A 20,180-nucleotide genomic window follows, 5' to 3' on the forward strand; every position below is an offset into this window, starting at 1 on the left:
TTTGTTTGATATCTAAGGTAAAGTATGAGCCATACCCACCTCCCCCTAGGTTTCTAAACCTCATGCTTTGGGGATTTAAGGTATGGGTTTACCCCTAAGGGGGCATTTGGTGTGCAAACTGGTATGAGGTTGGAATCAGAAATGATATCAAGGTGGTATGGGTTTAGAACTTGATTCTTAATGCCTAGTATGAGTCATACCCACCTCCCCTAGATTTCTAAACCCCATAACATATGATATGGATTTAGACCATTCTAAACCCATACCTCATACCTAGAAACCACGAACCAAACACCCCCTATGAGAGTTCAGGGATACCCCGTCTCCAATTCAGTACATTAACAAAAGTTAGCAAGAAAATTTGCCTTGCGAAAAACAATTTAGTAAAATAAAGATCAACCAATTCAAAAAACCTTCCAAACAACACAGAGTATCTGAACTGTATTGAAAATAAAGGACAACAAGAGGTTGCTAGTTTTTTTTCAACCGAAGCATCTATTGTCCTCAAATACCAACTATGAAGCTAAAACAACAAAAGCAGAGATGGAAATGACTTCCTAAATTGTCAATTTCCACCATAAACTGCTCACTCTACATACTACAGCCGATGAGCCACACACATAACATAACAGAGCCTGAAGACTAAAAAAAACTCATGACACTCTGCTACTCTCTCTCTCTCTCTCTCTCTCTCTCACTCTCTTACTTACTCTCTCTATTTCTCTCTATATAGTATCTACATCTCATCTAATATAGAGATTCCTAAACCTAGTTAGAGAATGACCAAGCCCTTCAAAAACGCTTCAGCCTCTCCTTGAATGAACTAGGGTAAATCACTACAGAGTCTACACATATACCACCTTTGGTGTGGGTGCAATCTATCTGCATCATCGAGAACTTCACTACCGTTGGCCCGTTTGATTTCTTTACCACAAAGTCACCCGCGTGGTAGTGAAGCCACTGCCCCGGACTATCCAGGAAACACTGGGAGACGCTTCGCTGCCCTTCTGAAGTTGCAAGCTGGAATTGTACGGGTTTGACATTCCACCCATGGATCTGCTCCGTGTTGCAAATTCGGCGCCCAAACTTCTTCACGGGTCGGCCCAGTTGTAACCTGAAAAACACACTGTAGGTTCCTTCAGGGAATGGGAACTCCACTTCACCGTTGATCTCAAACCACCAGATCTGTTGAAGATAAGCCACTGATGGAAATCTGTGTACCATACAAAACAGAGGATTCCCAATTAATCACTAGTTACCAACCAGAAAACCATGCAAGTTAATCATAATCAGATTATCCTTCTCTAAGGGGAGGAGGGTGCTCGAAAAAACTATGATTTATCATCATAAAACTTACAAGTATTGCCATCAAATTTAACCAATGTCCAATTGTAAGAGTGACAAAAGTTTAATATTTGTGACCCTAGTGTGAACTAGTTGCAAGTATAAAAATTAATCTCGGATTTTTTTAGTTGGGATGTATAGTTAATTTCGAATTCCACATTCATTCAGGATACTAATCCTAAACAGGGAAACCAAGGGAACCAACCTCTAGACAGCAAGAGGCCATGTAGAGCTGCATCCATGTGTTATGTGCATGTTGCAACATCTAGACAACCCAACAAGCACTATAAATACAAAATAACGAGCTCCAAAGAATAAAAGATAATAAATAAGCCACAAAATTATATGTTAATACAAATTTTTCATATTATAGAATTAACAAAAAGAAAAAAAAACCTGCACATCAAAGTGAGTTCTTAATCTCTGGGCTCAGACATTCAGCATTTGAGCACTAAGGAAAATTATAGACTCTCTATTGAATTCACTTTTGTGCAGAAATCCACCTTAAGACTCATAATGTTCTCCATATGAGATATGGCAAACTCGATTAGAACCTCAACATAATCCAAAGAAAATCATCACTCCATTGCTTCACAAAAACATCAATGCCATATCAAAAGCCAAACAAAAGACTGGATTCGCAAGACTCGATTATTCGGACCAATAGCGTTTTCCTTGTTATAGGGATTCGCAAGACTCGATTATCGATACATACCCGGATCAGATTGTCTAGAATACTAATGGTCAAACAAACATCCAAATGATCCACAGAAAATCAACCTCTCCATTGCTTCACAAAAACATCAATCCCCTGTCAAAGGCCAAACTATAACCTGACACAAACCGTTCCCAATCTCCATGTACCATCAAACCTTCGTCTCAAATCATGACAAGGAAAACCAACAGGCATCTCTTAACATCATCTAGATCTTAAATCTAATAACAATCAACCAAGCCCCACTACCAACAAATTATTACCAACCTCAAAATTTTTGTATATAACAGGGAAATCTCATCAGGTATGGTACAAAAATGACTTCCAAATTGCGGAGGAATGAGCAAGCAATTATCAATTAAAATCACAATTCGTACAACGGAACCCTTGATAATATCAATTCAAAATAGCAAATAAAATTTCTCACCTAGATTCCTGTGTAGGAATGTGGCTCCAATATCTTCGATCATCAATACCATTTATTGATAAACCCTTCGCAGATATCGCCATACAGATCCCTCCTGTGTTCTTATCCAGCCACACCTTCTGCACCATTCAACAAAAAAAAAATCAATACCCATTCAGATAATCCCAAATTTATTAGGGGGAATTACATGAAAAGATTAAACCAACCTTTAAGCCGCCATCAATGGAATTAAATCGAGATAAACTCGCATAAATCTCCTTTTTACACGAATAAACAGGAAGATTATCATCATCGTTTTCATCAGATATTTTCTCAATAATCTGCTTATAATTTGGGGGTAATTTTGATTCCCAAACAAAATCAGCAGATGAGGCTCCGTGAAAAGCCTTGTTCAATTTCGCCAAGCTGCAAATGTCATTCGGGTCCAAATTCATCAACACCGTCGCAACACAGCTCTCAGGCAAATCCCCTAAACCCGTTTTCTTCGGTTGTCGGGTTGACCCGATTGCAGATTCCTTCCCAATCGCCGAACCCATTCAAGAAAACAGTTTTCTAGGTCAATTTCTTCCGACGTTCTGGCTTCTGGAGTATCTGAAATTCTCGATCTTCTTTGAATTCTAACTTATTGATCGAAAACCCGAAATCAATCCTTAAGAGGGGGTTTTAAAAAAAAAAAACTTTCTGGGTAGGATTTTTTATAGTGAATTGTGAAATCTGGGTATGAATCAAAATTCGATTTGGGTGGATTTTAGAGAGAGAAAGGGGGGGTTTAAGAGAGAGAAATAGGACGAAACAAAGGGAGGGTGAGGGGTGGTGTAAATAGACGCGCAAAATAGAGTGACAGAAAATTTTAATTTGTTATGGTGTTTAAATAATGGAAAAAGTTGAGGTAAAATAAATAAAAAAATTAAAAAGGAAATCAATTTTGATTTTTTTTTTTTTCTGAGGAAATGAAATTAATTTTGATTATTCTGTTAGAAAACGATGGGGGTTGATATGAATAGGATTAATGGATTATGGTAAAGGACACTGAAATGTAACAAAAATTATTTATTATAAAGTTTTAATTGAGCTGTAAACTTTGTTTTTTTTTGATATTTTTCTATTTGTGTCTGTGCCTAATGTGGCCATGACTAGATTTTTTTTTTCCATAAGTATCTAATCTTTTTTGTTATGGTTTATTATCGTTTCCTTGTTATTAGGATGGATAATGATAATGATAAATGATAATGATAATCTGATTCATTGTAAAAATCAATCCTTGATTTTCTTTTTACAGCCTTCGAATGTACTTGATATGCTACATTTGATTGAAAGTTGTTTTTTTAATTTCTGTTTGAAATATCATAATTATCCTCTTTCAATTGCAATGTTTTACGAAATACTAGCTAGCTAGTTTTACATGCATACATTGCAATGTGTGCAGACGTGCAGTAGTAATACTCCGTACGTAACAACATTGTGTGTGTACTTTCTTCGTTTTTTTAAATGTATCACTTAAAATGCAAGGGGTTTTAGAAGAGTTTTTTTAATTAGCTAATAGTATCATAGTGTACGGGTGGTCAAGTGAACTAATTTATTTATCATAATAAAAACAACAATGGAAACATGAAGTCCCTTATGGAGGTAGCATATCAAAGGTATTGGTTTTGTTTAATTATTTAAGTGTTGACCATGATAGAGGGAAACAACGAAATATTTTGAGTGATAATTAATAGAATAGAGGGGAAATGGTAAAATAAGGTGGAAAGTTACTGAATATAAACAGTGTGTTTGGGAACTCTACTTTAATGAGGAAAAGTGTGTAAAATTGTATAAATATGAGAATTCCTCAATTTTAACTTGTTTGTTAATTTAAATGGAAAAGTAAAGAAAATGAAATGTGTGGAAATCTGTGGAAATCAACTAGTTATATTTTTCCTGTTTAGTTTTCCACGCTTTTTCCCTCAAAAGTGATGGAAAAACTGTGGAAATATGTGGAAAACAAAATTAAAGAAGTGAAATATATGAGATATTTCAATTTCCCCAGCTTTCTATAATAATTAGTCAAACAAATTAAAACTTGAGATTTCTACATATTTCTTCATATTTGCTTTTCTACAAATTTTCATAGTTTTACTTTTCCTCACATTTCCAAGTTCACCTGGTTCCCAAACACAGTGTAAAAGTAATGCGTTTAAAAAAATTAAGGTCCTATTCTGTTCGACTTATTTTTACTTATTTCAGAAAAAATAAGTTCAGATATGTTCAATTAAGTTCAGATAATATAAATTCAGCAAAAATAATTTTTTTCGGACATTTTCACACACAAATAGTCTATTTCAGACAAAATAAGTTTCATTAAAAAAGAATAAGTTCAGATAAGTTCAGTTAAGTTCAGATAAGTTTAGTTAAGTTCAGATAATTTCAGATAATATAAGTTCAGTCAAAATAAGTCAATAGAACAGAGCCTTAAAATAATAATAAGGCCCTGTTTTGTTCACCTTATTTCTACTTATTTCAGGAATAATAAGTTAAGTTAAGTTCAGATAAGTTCAGATAAGATAAGTTCAGGAGAAATAAATGTTGACCAAGTACAATTCATAACTAAAATAAGTTTTGATAAGTTCTAATAAGTTCAGAGAAATAAGTGTTGACCAAGTACAATTCATAACTAAAATAAGTTTTGATAAGTTCAGTTAAGTTCAGATAAGTTCAGATAAGATAAGTTCAAAAAAAATAAGTGAAAATCAAGTGAATAGAACGCACCCTAAGACAAGTGACTGATTTAACTAGATAATGAATATTATTGTAATGCAATTACATTCCCACAAATGTTTTTCATTTTCACAAAGATCCTCTATAGTTTAATACTATATCAGCTCCTGTATATGCACAGATCGGATATTCTAAAATTATTTGACTAACTTTTTACAATATGTTTGACTGGAATATTTCTCTCCCTGGAATGATTGCATAATAATCTTGAACATACTCATTTAATCATCTAATACTTTTAAAAGGAAATGTAAAGAACATTTTGAAATACCCAAAAAAAAAAACGTAAAGAACAAAAAGAGACGGAGGGAGTACATATTGGTTATCAAATATTATTTTATTATAAAAGTAGATGAGAAAGTAGATATTAGCGTAATATTTTATTGAAAATTAGATAGTGGAGTGTTTATTTTAATGCAGTGTGAGAGATGGTGGGACCCTACATTTTTTGTAGTGGAAAGAGAGTTGTACTTTATTAAATAATTGGAGGGTTTTTCCCAAAATAGAATTGTAAAAACTAATATGGGGCAAATGAAAATAAAAAGTGTAAAAACTATTGTGGGACATATGGAGTAATATGTTGATTTGACCAAAATATTGAGTAATATGTTACATTATTAAATAAATTTTACTAAATAACGAGTACCAAAAATAATTGTTTAGCTAGCTAATTATAACTTTGTATTATTATGGGTCATATATGTTATTTTCATAATCTAATTTTTTTCCCTGTACATAAACAACAAATAAAAATGATTTACCAAGAAGTGACATGCTTAACTCTTGGTATGTTTAATTTAGTATAATGTAATAGATGGTATTGAGCTTTTCTAAATCACGTAAATTGTTTTTAGGTTTCGGCATAAAGTTTCATGCGTGAGTTTGTTAACTTACTTTCCAAAATTTAGCTAAATCAGACTAATTGTGTATTCTCTTCGCCTTAAAAATAAGTTTCAAGTTTAATAAGTCCAGATAAGTTACAATTAAGTCTTATTAGGTCAATAAGTTTCAACCAAGTCATAAGTTAATCAAGTATGATCATTGTAATAAATTCCAATGATGCATGTTTAATCAGGTTCTATCAGGTCAATCATACTTAATAAGTCGAGTTCAAATACGTTGATGTTTCTCCTACGAATATAAAGGGATGACAATAACATTGCTCTACAAACTCAATCTCAGTAAGAATGAACCAGGTGATAACACCCAAAAATCTCAAAAAATAAACCCAAATGATATGAGTGAGGGAAGTGAAAATGTGATAGGGAGTAAAATGAGAAAGAAAAGGCAAAGCAAAAGAAAGGGTCGTACACGTACTTATCAAGTACGAAGAGTGAGTCGACGAGAATTCTAAAACTTGATTGTTGTTATCATAACTCATTCATAATTCGATAAATTTGTTATAAGGGCATGTATCTATGATTCTATGCACATGAAAAGTGTACCAAAATGTCAGGTAGGATGGTAGTAATTGGACATGACAAGAAGCAAAAGGTGCCCATTTTCGAATCTTTACAAAAATAATCCGGGCCACCTCACAGCTGTTGCTGATAACTACAGTCGTAGTCGTGGATCTGCTCTTGTTTACGAAACTTATTGAATTACCATTCATTCTTTCTTTCTTTCTTTCTTCACTTTCTCTGCTTGCGGCGTCTATGTTGTATGTACCCCCTATATTATAACGTTAAATTATTTAATAAAACAAAGGGAAGCTTTGAATTCCAAACAAGTATCTAGGGAATATAATTGTCAACAGAGTGTCAAAACTGGAAGCTTTCAGTTTCATCCGCACGATACTTGCAGAAGTAAATAGAATTTCGAATAACTATACTCCATCACTAAATCATTAAAAGATTGTATCAGTTTTCTTTTTATCTGTCCCTTTGAGTTTGTCCTATATTATTTTATACAATTATACTTCATCCATTCCAAAATTATAGTCTTGTTTGACTATAAACATAGATTTTAAGAAAAGTGAAATATAACGTGTGGGAAAATTAAAATATAGTATATTCATGATTAATTTGTATGAAAAACTAAAATATAATACATGTAAAAATGAATAAAGTACACGCGGGAAGAGGAATATAGTAATGAGAAATTTTCAATGCATTTTTTTTATTTTTAAATGAGGGTAATATAAGAAGTATTTTATGTTCAAATAAAGAAATATGACTATAATTATGGGACGTCCGATTTGAAATACAAGACTATAATTTTGGGAAGGAGGGAATATTAATTATGGGATACTCATATGTTTTATCTCGCACACTCTTACGAAGTACTTAATGTAGCGAAAAAGTAAGACTAAAACCACTTGCTTTCCTTTTGCCTTATTTCTTAGTAAAGTGAAATTTTTGATTTCGGTAAATCTTTTAGGAATGGAGGGAATACTTTTCTAATTACCGCATACAACACATGCAAGTAGTGGCGAGTCTTGAACCATTTGATTAGACAAACCAATAGAAAATTAAGCAATAAAATATAGTACGGGGGTATAAGATTTACACAATTGTACTTCAATAATTTTGAGAGACATAACTAAAAATACCTATAAAATTTTCATCAGGGTTAATAGAGATATTATCTCCTTTCCTTTATAATTGTAAGCAATTATGATACACTTGCAATTTTGGGCAAGAAGGAAACTCAACAAAAGTAACTTTTAAATATTTTGATTCTGAGCTCATAATATGAATAAGTAAGCTTAAACTGAACACGAATAAGTATTTTTATTAAATGAATTTAGCTGAAACAAAAAAAATAGAAAAATCGAGTGTGCACACTGAAACACCAATAATTTTTAAACAAGTTTATCTAAAAAATGTTAATATCAACAACCCGACTCATTGATCTGAGCAGAATAAGATATTCGGAGTAAATTATCTAGCAACTGGTTACGAATACATATGATCATATAAACCTTTTCAATTTGATTTCCTTTTCTCCTAATAATGTCTGAGTTAAAGTAAATACCGACAATAAGCTACGTGTTCTATCAAACAATTAGTTGCATCATGTTATCGATGAATTGATACCAATAATACAATTGTGTTCAAATGTGCTTCGATCTAGCTATTTAGGAGTACTACGTAGTACTATTCTGAGCCCAACACATAACATAACATCAAATTATGTTGTTTTGTGCATAATATAATAGAATATAATATTAATATAATAATATCATCCAATCATGCATCATAATAATATTCACTATTGAGGAAGTCGACTGAGGTTGAGTTGCGGCTACTTGCCAGATTGGATCATTGGAGTAGCTCACTTCACAACTACAGTACGTAGTTTTAAGCTGCCCAAATTCAATGTACGTGCTACATCACTACATCATCCATTCATCCATCCATGCAGTATTTTTTTGGTTGTGGTTTCCTGGCATTTTTTGTTTTCATTGCTTGTGGTTTGCCATTAAATTTTATTAATTACCTGAAAAATTATTCAAATTTCACTTAATCTATTCAAACTTTTTTTTGTTTTATTCGCTTTTAAAAAAATATATAATATTCTATATTGACTTTATACACTATTTACATATTTTTCTTTAACCTTTATACTATTTTCTTGTACTTAAATTTTAAAGACTAGTATTTCAACCGACAAATATATGACACATTCTCGGTTACGAAAGCAAAGGCGACGCACAATTTTTCAATATTCAACAAAATCCTCAATATATATAATTTCCAACATAAGCAAAAGATTCCCTACGTATTGTAACCAAAAAAAATTTCAAGTTTCATCGTCCTGTTACTCGCAAATAAGTGTATCAAAATCGGTCATATATGCGTAAATTATGAATACGTTTTATTTATGTGATGTTTATTTATTTTCTGGAAATTATATTATCAAAACTTATATTTCGTGTGAATTTAATAGAATTTATCAAATTTATTTTAATTATAAATTTTATTTGGATAATTGTATCCCTTATTTTTCTCCAACTTATATGCATTTATCTTATCTAATCTCAATTTATTTTTCTTGAACCTATCTGCATTTATCTTATCTTATCTCAACTTATTTTTCTAGAACCTATCTGCATTTATCTTATCTTATCTCAACTTATTTTTCATATCTACATTTATCTTATCTTATTTAATTTCCAACAAAGCCCTAGGATTATTAGCTTTTTTTAACGCAAAACCGACGAAATATATATATTAATTAATTAGGGTTTGTAACCCTAATTCTGTCAAAAGTGTTCATGATCCAGAAAAAAATTAGATCATCTGTGCAAATCATCCTAGTCACACTAACTATTCTTCTGAAGCCCACAAAAGGTGAAAATATCAAAATGAGGATGATAAGCATCTCCTATCATAGCACCATAATCGGTAATACTAAAATACTTAAGCTTTAAAACTAGAATTATATACATCCCAAAAGACGCCATATATTTATCCATGTGAAGAATGCGCCACATCAAATGGAAAAAGTCCAAATTAGTTGTTGGTGACAGAATCGTTCTCCTCATCATCTTCAACTTCAACAATTTCTATGTCTTTTGGAATTGTTGAACTACCAACAACAAATGGAACAAAAGCCTTTCCTTTTTCCTTTATCTGTACTGATTCCTTCCTTTCCTGAATCTTTATCCTGCATCACTTGTTTGATTGTAGAAACTATGGAACCGAAGACAATTTCTGATGCTGAAGAAGTCTGAGCTATATTGTTGATCCTTGTTGCATTTTCTTTTCTTGCATTGCACATAGCTAAAACTTGATCACGGGCATTTCTTCTCATCTCCTCTGCATATGCTGGATTTGCTTTTTCAAAATCTCCCTCATATTCCTCTTTTGCACAAGATGGAATGATATAGTGAAGCTTATGCTGCACCATCATAATCAAAGAGTGAGCTGCCAAAGCATGAGCAACTCTGTTATAGGTCTTTGGAATGTGAGAGAAACTAATGATCCAGTTTTCTCCCAAAAGTTGAGTAACCTCTCGAAGCACAGGACCCAACTCATGATGAGGATGATCTTTCACTTTATCAAGCAGGAGCTTAAGGTTCAAAGCATCTGTTTCCACTTCCAACTTATCAATTAAGAAATTCTTCGCAATTTTTAGGCCCTCTCTCAAAGCATAGAGTTCAGAAGCCAAAGGAGAATGAACCCTAAACTTTGTAGAGAAACCAACAAACCAGGAACCAGTGTGCCTTCTAAAGACACCTCCACCTCCTGCTACATTTCCTTATTTCCAGGCACCATCAATATTTAGCTTCATATATCCTTCCAAAGGTGGCATCCACTGCTTCCTAATAGGGGGGAGATTCGTTTTGATAGCTGTACTCTTACCCTACAAAGCCAAGTTAGTAGATTTCCAGTCTATAAAGAAAGAGTTATAAAGAGAGAAAGCACTTCGCATTTTGAGATCAAAAACAGCTTTGTTTCTAGAGATCCAAATATGCCAAATAGCAACAATAAAAATAACTTTCCAAGAAGCAGAATTATGAAGATTAAATTGAATCCAATCCTTCCAACTTGAATTATAAAAGGCACTGAAATGGAAATGCTCAGAATTCCAAACCCTCTGAAAAATGAAGGACCACAGAACACTAGATTGGGGGCAATCCCTGAAAAGATGCAAGTGATCCTCTCTTTGATGTTGGCATCTAGAGCAGGTAGGGCTAATGTTCTGAATTCTTTGATTTAAACTTGCAGCTACTGGTAAGATTTCATGACAACAATTCCAAAGGAGCATTTTGTATTTGTAAGGGCATTTTATTTTCCAAATTGCTTTCCAAGGAAAGTTAGAAAAAGAAGTGGGAGATGAATCATGTAATTGAATATGATAAGCTGATTTAATCTCAAAATCACCATTTTTTGAGTATTTCCATCTGATAAAATCCTCTTCATCCATATTATTTGAAAGAGGGTATGCGAGAATGAGATCCTTAATATGATTAGGGAGAAGATGTTGAATTTCATCAAGATACCACTTTCCATTTCTAATGATTCTATTTACAAACCAGTGGGCTTTTAACTCTGGAATCTTAATATCTTCAAGGGTATAAAGAGGGGCATCCCCTATCCAATGATGATACCAAATAGAAGTGTTCTTCCCATTGCCAATTCCTATGATTAAACCCTTTTGAAGAATATGATTGCCCTTTAGAATATCCCTCCATAAGGGAGATTGATTGTAATTAGGCATTGAGTTTAAAAGGTTCGAATTCTTTAGGTACTTTTCTTTTAAAATTCTTACCCACAATTTGTCTGGTTTATCAAGAATAGTCCATCCTAGTTTTGCCATAAAGGCCAAATTCCAATCCCTCAATCTTCTTATTCCCAACCCTCCAACATTAGTAGAAAGAGTAACTTTGTCCCAAGCTAATCTTGCCATATATTTACTTCTGTCTACCTTGTTCCATAAAAATTTTCTACAACATTTTTCAATAGCATAGGTAATGGTGGTAGGAATTAGAGTAGTTTGCATGGCATAAAGGGGGAAATAGCTAAGGACCGATCTAATTAGAGTGCAACGTCCTGCCATATTCAAAAGCTTAGCTTGCCAACCTCTTATTCTATCCATCATTTTGTCCAACAGACCCTTGTAGTTACTAATTTTTAGTTTATGAGGTCTAATGTCCACCCCCAAATATTTACCAAAAGAAGAAGAAGTTTTAAGGCCATAATTCCCAGCTATGTCTCTTCTTACGTTATGATTAAGGGATTGAGGAAAAATTAAGGTTGACTTAGTTAAACTTAATTTTAACCCTGACATATTTCCAAATAGTTCCAATAATGTCATCACTACCTTCATATTATCCACCGAAGCAATACTAAAAAGAAAAACGTCATCTGCATAAAAAACATGAGAAATTTTAATATTTTTAGTCAAAGCTATGGGTTTCCAATGTCCCTGATGAACCAAATCTTCAATCATAGTAGAAAGTCTATCCAAACAAAGGACAAAAATATATGAAGAAAGAGGATCCCCTTGTCTAATTCCCCTAGATGGACAAAATGAATCACAAATTTCCCCATTCCAGAGAACAGAAATAGACGACGAGGTAATACAAGACATGATCAAATTAGTGAAATGCTTAGGGAAATCGAAAAACAATAGAGTTTCTCTTATAAAGTCCCATTCTAAGCTATCATAAGCTTTCGTAATATCTAATTTTAACGCCATAATTTTATTCCTCTTTTTTGCCTTATGAAAATGATGTGCCATTTCTTTGACCAAAATTGCATTATCCTCTATTCCTCGGCCCTTGATAAAACTAGATTGTAACGGACTAATAATACGATTTAAAATAGACTTAACTCTAGATGAAATTATCTTGGTGATTAATTTATAAATAGTGTTACAAAGCCCTATCGGCCTAAATTCCGTAATGAGGGAGGGATTAGGAATTTTCGGAATTCGGGCTATATAGGAGTTATTGATCTCCTTAGGAATTGAACCACTCCTAAAACAGGAAACGCAAAAATCATAAATGGTTATTCCCAGATCGTTCCAGTGTTTTTGGAAAAAAATTGGTTGGATACCATCAGGACCAGGGGTTTTGATAGGGTCCATAGAAAAGAGATTATGTCTAACTTCCTCTATTGAAACCATGATAATAAATCTCTGATTTCCTCTTCAGTAAGTTTTAGGTTGCTTTTATTAGTGAAATTGACATTACCATGTACATGTTGAGAAGTAAAAAGGCACTGAAAATAAGAAGAAGCCATATTTTTTAAAAGGAGTTGATCAGTTACCCATTCATTTTGATCATTTTTTAGGGTTAAAATCTTTCCCTTTGATTTTTTAATCTTTGCTATTGTATGAAAATATTTGGTATTATAGTCAGCATATCTACGCCAATTAATACCCGCCTTTTGTGCCCAAATGATTCTTTCTTTTTTATAGATATCGTTAAGATTAGCTAAAAGATCAGCTTCTAAATTAATGAGAAAACGAGAATACTTATTACTAAGAGCAATTTGTATCCCTTCAATTCTAGCTATAATGATTCGTTTTTGTTTTTTAAGGTTCCCAAAGATATTGTGATTCCAGTTACAAATAGTATTTAAAAAACAATTTCTACCATTTAAAAAGTCATTATTAGGAGGTTTCCAATTTTGAACAAAATAATCAGAAAATTTCGGATGAGATAACCACACCTCTTTACATCTAAAAGGGAAGGGGCCATTCACAACACAATTATCTAAAGAAACTAAAATAGGAGAATGATCAGAGTGAATGCGAGGAAGATGGTGAACCTTAGTATGTGGAAAATTGTCCAGCCATGGAGAATTGGCTAAAACTCGATTCAGTCGCTCTTGAATCAGCTCCATTCCATCCCTAGCATTAGTCCAAGTATACTTACAACCATTATAGCCAATATCAACCAGCCCCGCATCATCCATAAAGTTGATAAGATTACGACCTTGCGATCCTCGAACCGGCCTCCCTCCCATCTTTTCAGATTGAGAAATAACTTCATTCATGTCTCCTACGACCAACCATGGAGAATTAGAGGGGGGCAAGTCAGAACGCATATGATCCCAAAATTGGCTCCTTCTAGCTGGATTACTAGGCGCATGCATTGCAGTGACGAGGCCCTCCTTACCCAAATTCTTGAAATGGAATAAGGCATGGAAATGATGGGATTCCGCATCAAAGAGTACCAAATCGACTGTATTTCTCCAGAAAACCCAAATGCCCCCCCTTGTATTCACTGGACGCACAACTCTGTAGTCGTGAAAATGTAACTCCATCATCACCTCTCTAGCCCTACTCCCATCTGCTTTGGTTTCCAGAAAAATAAAAATCTCTGGATGCTGATTAGAAATAATATCCTTTGCATTATCCATAAACAAATTCTTATTTTCTCCACGAACATTCCAAATACACAATTTCATTTGGGGATTAGGTTTGGGAAGAGCTGAATTAATCTGAACCGGTTGATTAGGATTCCAAGGCTGGCGAATCAAGTAACTCTCCCAATCCTTCCAAAACTGCTGGGCTCCCGTCCGATGAATGTTCTCCAACCTCACCGGAGTCAGATAAGTGAATATATGTCTCTGTTCTAGTGGTGGATTCCAATATTTTGCTCGCACTTGCAGTCCCACCACCTCCTCCGTCGTCACGTACATGGCTATAAGGCGATCTTGGTGCCCCATGTCTTGACCTTGTGTTTCTGAATGCAAGGGTGTGATGAGAACCCCTCTTGGTAGCTGCGGTAGTGGTTGTCTGCGAGTAATCTGAACTCGATTTGGGGGGGTGAATTCCCAATTCTTTCGATTTGCATGGAGCCTTGGTCCCACCGAAATCGGAGAGTAAGGGTCCACTGATTTGCTGAGGTTGAGAGTCGTCGATGATTCTCCTTGATACTTCAGTGAATTGAGAGTTGTGATGCTGTTCCTCAACTCTTCCCAAGTTGGTTGCTGACCCCTGGTTGTCCTGCATGCAGTGTCCGGATAAGCTGGAAAAAGATTGAGAGTTCGAGGTGGATTCATTTCCCATGGATCGTCCGGCAATTTCTGTGGGATATTGACCGGTATTTGTCCATAGTCTTTCCTTTTCCGTTGTTCCGCCGGCCGCCGCTGATAGGTGGTTATCGGCAGTTGGTTCAACTCCATGCATGCCGATTTCTGGGGTTGGTTTGGATCCATTGGGAGAAAAATAAGAAGAAGGTGAAGAGGCAGAAGGGTGAGAAAGAACGAGAGAAGAAGATGAATTAAGGGATGAAGAAGGAGGAGAGAGATTGGAATTGCCTTGTTTGCTTTGAACTGTATTTAAAAGAAAAGCAGCTGAGGGAGTTGAAGGGTTTAAAAGATCATCCGCCAATGGAGAAGCATCCATTTGCTTTGAGAATTGATCCACGTGTTGATTAATGTCTTTACTCTGTTCAGCTACCTTCCTTGGGGAAGTGGGTAAAATATTTTCTTCATAATTGTTAAGATGTCGTTGTTGTTCTGTAGATTGAGAGGAGTTCTTTGATTGGGCAGAAGATAAAGAGGGATTATCTTTCCCATGTTGGTGAACATTAACCGAAAAAAATTTCGAGCCATTAAACGCCCCAATTTTATTTTTTCCATAGTCATTTATTCTAGAGTTATTAAAAGCTGCTCCAGGATTTCTTCCTCTGGAATTATCTATTTTGTGTTTAATATGATAACTACTTCGTTTATTGGTCACTACTGTCCATGGGCCATAATCATGAGTATCTCCAAAACCCTCCCCCTTATTATTTATGGTTTGTATACTTGGATTAGGATTGCAATTAGGCTGAACTTTATTTTCTTTGATATGGTTATTCTTATTGTTATCATTATTTTTATCTGAAAAACTACTACTGCCGATATTACAAAATTGCTTAACGTGGCCTATTTTCCCGCATAAGAAACACAGCGTATCTATATTCTCATAAGATATTTTTTGCCAGTCTCCTCCCACCCAAACCTTTGTAATTAATGGTTTATCCAAACTTATTTCAACGCACACCCGAGCATATTTGGCCCTAGTTAATTTATCCGTAGCATGGTCAACCCTTATAGGGTTACCCACTAATTTAGCAATACTAAATAAAGCGTCCTTATCATAATATTCTATGGGTAGTTCTGCAAATCTAGCCCAAATCATAATTTTATCAAAATTGTTAAAAGATGAACGGAAATTAGGTTTCCACTTAGTTATCATTAAGTAATGGTCCAAGATAAACCATGGTCCTCCAAATAAAGCTCTTTCATAATCCTCTTCCAAGGTGAATCTGAAGAAAAAAACTCCTTTTCCTACATCAATGGTTTCCATAGATCCTTTGATTCTCCACATGGATCTGACCCTAGAATCCATGTAGGTCAATTTGACATTAATTCCTAAACATTTTCCCATCAAGGTCAATTTCCATGGTGATCTCAATCTGTCTAAAGTATTTCTATCAAAATTCACCACAAGATTACTATCTGGTGGTATGTTCTCCTCCTCATCATTCCATTCCTTAGAAGATTAAATTATATTTTTAGCTTGATCAAACCATTGAGATGATTTTGATACTGCATCACGAAAGGAAATAAGACTTACCTTGGTTGATAACGATTGTATAGGATGCATGTGATTCTCCTGCTGTTTATTCGTAGTGGCCATATGATTGGGATTCATTTCCTGCATGTACTCATCCTGAGGTGAGGAAGGAGACGGCGTCTCCTCCTCCATGGGTTCTAGGTTTTAAGAACACAAAGGATAATTGTTTTGGTCTTTCTCTCTCAAGGTCTTTCTCTCTCAAGGTCTTTCTCTCTCCTAAGACTCAATATTATTTGAGATGTTTTAAATTATAGGATTATTAGCTAGGTGTAATATATTTGTAGTTTTTTCTACGCACACAACCCCTACATAAAAGTATACATAGTGTAATTTTTAGTTTTTTTTACGCACACAACCCCTAGATAAAAGTATGCATGTAGCTAGTATTTAGACCTTTTAAATCTCAATGGGCTTCTCCTCTATTAAATTAGTCGTAATCCATGACCTTAAATCTTAATTATAATAACAAGAAAGGTTGAGTAATTCCCTTTTGTTAATTCCTTCTATCCTAGGTTATCTTAAAGACTTGTAATTTTCTTTTATTTAAATAGTTGTCTAATTTTGAAATACCATTTGCAAAAACAATACCAACAACTTAAAGATGTAAACGTGGGAATGAGTCAGCAAATTAACATGAGCATCACTAACTCATAACGTTTGGACCCCACAATTTGCATATTGTCAAACCTTTATTAGCAATGTGGCCACTAGTCAGCACATCTGATTGTATATTAGATAAGTGCTGACGTGGATTTTATTTTCGGGGATCCATCCCATCAATAAATAAGGTCTTGTTCATTTTACTTGATTTGGTTTAGTCTGAATATTTTCTGTGAGTACGTGGTTTTTTATTTATTTTTGTTCTGGTACGATATGTTTTAATATAATTTTTCTGGTTTTATCTAACCAGCAATAAGAACAAGGTGAAGAAGTCAAATTCTAAAACATTAAAAAAAACAAAAAGTGGTATCATGTGGACTTTAATCTATATAGTTGATGGGAATCTTATTATTGAATTGGATCTTATGCAACAACGAAGCTTCCATGGTATGAAAACTTAAGACGTGAAAAATCTTGGTCTTTTGAGAGGTTATGATTTTTGATAAGTAGTTGGTCATATGCTTGACTCTTTATGTGTGTGAACATACACTTTGTGTTCAAATGTTCAATATTCGTATCTTTGTGCTTCCAATTAACATTTGATTGTGTGTCCATATATCATGCCTTAAAATGTTGAATCATTAGTTTCATATTATATGATTCTTTTGATCCCTATCTTAAATTTTATGTGTCGACGAGATGTTTTTAACACTAACTTCATCTCAAGTACTTCGAATATAAAATAATGTTTACAATAAGGGTTGTGAATTAAGTAAAATTTTAAACTTGTCATGTATAGCTTAGGTAAATTTTTGGCTATACCCGGGTACAGCCAAAGCTGGCTGTACCCCCATCCAAAACGATGTCGTTTTGTGTTGTTTAAAATGAACATTAATATACTGGTACAAAAATGAACATTTACTATTTCGGAAATGAACATTTATTTATTTATTTGGAATGAACATTTACTATTTTGGAAATGAACATTTATTTATTTATTTGGAAATAAACTACAAAAATGAACATTTACTATTTCGAAAAAGAACATTTATTTAGTTATTTGGAATGAACATTTACTATTTTGGAAATGAACATTTATTTATTTATTTGGAAATAAACAATATAGGCGCTTGTAAAAACATAAAAGACCAATGAAGTGAACAATTTCATTATGAACATTAACCATATATTTATTGTGAACAAACAAATAAACAAGAAAGAACAAATAATTCAACAAAAAAGAACAAACAATATAAAATAGAACATAAAATTCCAGAAAAAAGAACAACCAATACAACAATTATGAACAATTTTATGATGAATTTTAAAGCCAACATGAAAAAACAAACAATACAACATGAAAGAACAAATACTGGTACAAAAATGAACATTTACTATTTCGGAAATGAACATTTATTTATTTATTTGGAATGAACATTTACTATTTTGGAAATGAACATTTATTTATTTATTTGGAAATAAACTACAAAAATGAACATTTACTATTTCGGAAATGAACATTTATTTATTTATTTGGAATGAACATTTACTATTTTGGAAATGAACATTTATTTATTTATTTGGAAATGAACAATATAGGCGCTTGTAAAAACATAAAAGACCAATGAAGTGAACAATTTCATTATGAATTTTAAAGCCAACATGAAAGAACGAACAATACAACAAGAAAGAACAAACAATAAAGCAGATAATTATTATGAACAAAAAAATAAACAAAAAATAACAAATAATTCAACAAAAAAGAACAAACAATATAAAAAAGAACATAAAATTCCAGAAAAAAGAACAAACAATACAACAATTATGAACAATTTTATGATAATTTTAAAGCCAACATGAAAGAACAAACAATACAACAATAAGTTTGATGAATGAATTTAAAAAACAAGAAAGAACAAACAGTACAACAAGAAAGAACAAACAATACAAAAAGAAAGAATAAAAGATTAATGAAGAGTTTAATTATGAACATTAACCATATGATTATTATAAACAAACAAATAAACAAGAAAGAACAAACAATATTAAAAAAAAAAACATAAAGTTCTAGAAGAAAGAACAAAAAATACAACAATTCTGAAAATTTGATGATGAATTTAAAAAACAACATGAAAGAACAAACAGTACAACAAAAATGAACAAACAGTACAACAAGAAAGAACAAACAGTACAATAAGAATGAACAAACAGTACAATAAAAAAGAATAAACAGTCGACAAGAATGAACAAACAATATGAGCGCATCATTTTTGGGGGGTACAGCCAGAGTTGGCTGTACCCGGGTACAGCAGTTAGCAATTGGTATTGCTTAAATTAATTTCAATCCCACTTGCATGGACCCGGTCCACACTAAAATTAGCATGGACCAGGGTGTTTTCGTAAATTAGTAGCAATGAATTAGTAGGGTTTCACGTGACCTAACCCACATCCTTCCCCTTCTTTCTCCACCTTCACAGCACACCACCCTTCCATTTTCTCTCACCTCCCTTTTCCCATGGCTTCCAAAGAGGACCAACCTATCTCCAACGATGACAATTTCGACGATGATGACGATGACAGTGAGCCTCTCAATAGTGACGACGATGTTGTCGTTGATTCAATTATCCGGCGAAGATTCTACCATCGCCGGTGAAGTGCAGTGTGTCGGTGAAGCTTCATGTTTAAGTTGGTTACGGAAGTGATAAGCACACCTAAATGGATAAATCATTCACAATTATTGTTTCATCTACAATAAGCATCAGAATCTCAACTCCACTTTGTTTTGTCGCGGGTAAAAGAAATAATTTTGACTTAATTTGTTTATAGTCTATGACTGAAGTTGTTAATTAGATCTGCTAAAAGCTGCCTTTATAGGATAAACTACGCACAAAAATGTCAAGGCCTCTCCATAGAGGCGTATCTGGTGATTAAACATGGAGTAGTAAATATTTAAAATATATAGTTAGTATTATACATGATATAGTAAATCTTACTATTAATGATGATCATCCACTTACAGAGTTACGAACATAGTTATTTTTGTAGTCATATAGTTATTTTCGTCATAATATAGTAAATGTTATTACTAATAATATATAGTAGAAAAAAAATAACATAAAAATACACAGTAACTATTTAAAACATATAGTTACTATTATAATGATATAGTTACTCTTACTATTAATGATGTCCACTTGCAGAGTTGCAAACATAGTTATTGTTATAGTCATATAGTTACTGTCGTCATAATATAGTAACTGTTATTACTAATAATATAGAGTAGAAAAGAGAACATATAAAGAACATAAT

General features: G+C 33.3%; 2 protein-coding genes across 2 annotated transcripts; both read right to left on the reverse strand.

The window, feature by feature from the left end:
• Positions 1–379: 379 nt before the first annotated feature.
• Positions 380–3,334, reverse strand: LOC110802095 (F-box protein PP2-A12). Its single transcript, XM_022007518.2, has 3 exons — positions 2,693–3,334; positions 2,487–2,605; positions 380–1,213 (listed from the first exon to the last, which is right to left on the reverse strand). Exons 1-3 carry the CDS (start codon positions 3,020–3,022, stop codon positions 793–795), a joined length of 870 nt encoding a protein of 289 aa, XP_021863210.1. The 5' UTR covers positions 3,023–3,334; the 3' UTR covers positions 380–792.
• Positions 3,335–12,808: 9,474 nt separating this feature from the next.
• On the reverse strand, positions 12,809–14,110 carry LOC130463668 (uncharacterized). Its single transcript, XM_056832870.1, has one exon. The coding sequence runs from the start codon at positions 14,108–14,110 to the stop codon at positions 12,809–12,811; it is 1,302 nt and encodes a 433-aa protein (XP_056688848.1).
• Between the last annotated feature and the right edge of the window lie 6,070 nt (positions 14,111–20,180).

Source organism: Spinacia oleracea, chromosome 6 (genome assembly GCF_020520425.1).
Source record: "Spinacia oleracea cultivar Varoflay chromosome 6, BTI_SOV_V1, whole genome shotgun sequence".
Taxonomy (NCBI): domain Eukaryota; kingdom Viridiplantae; phylum Streptophyta; class Magnoliopsida; order Caryophyllales; family Amaranthaceae; genus Spinacia; species Spinacia oleracea.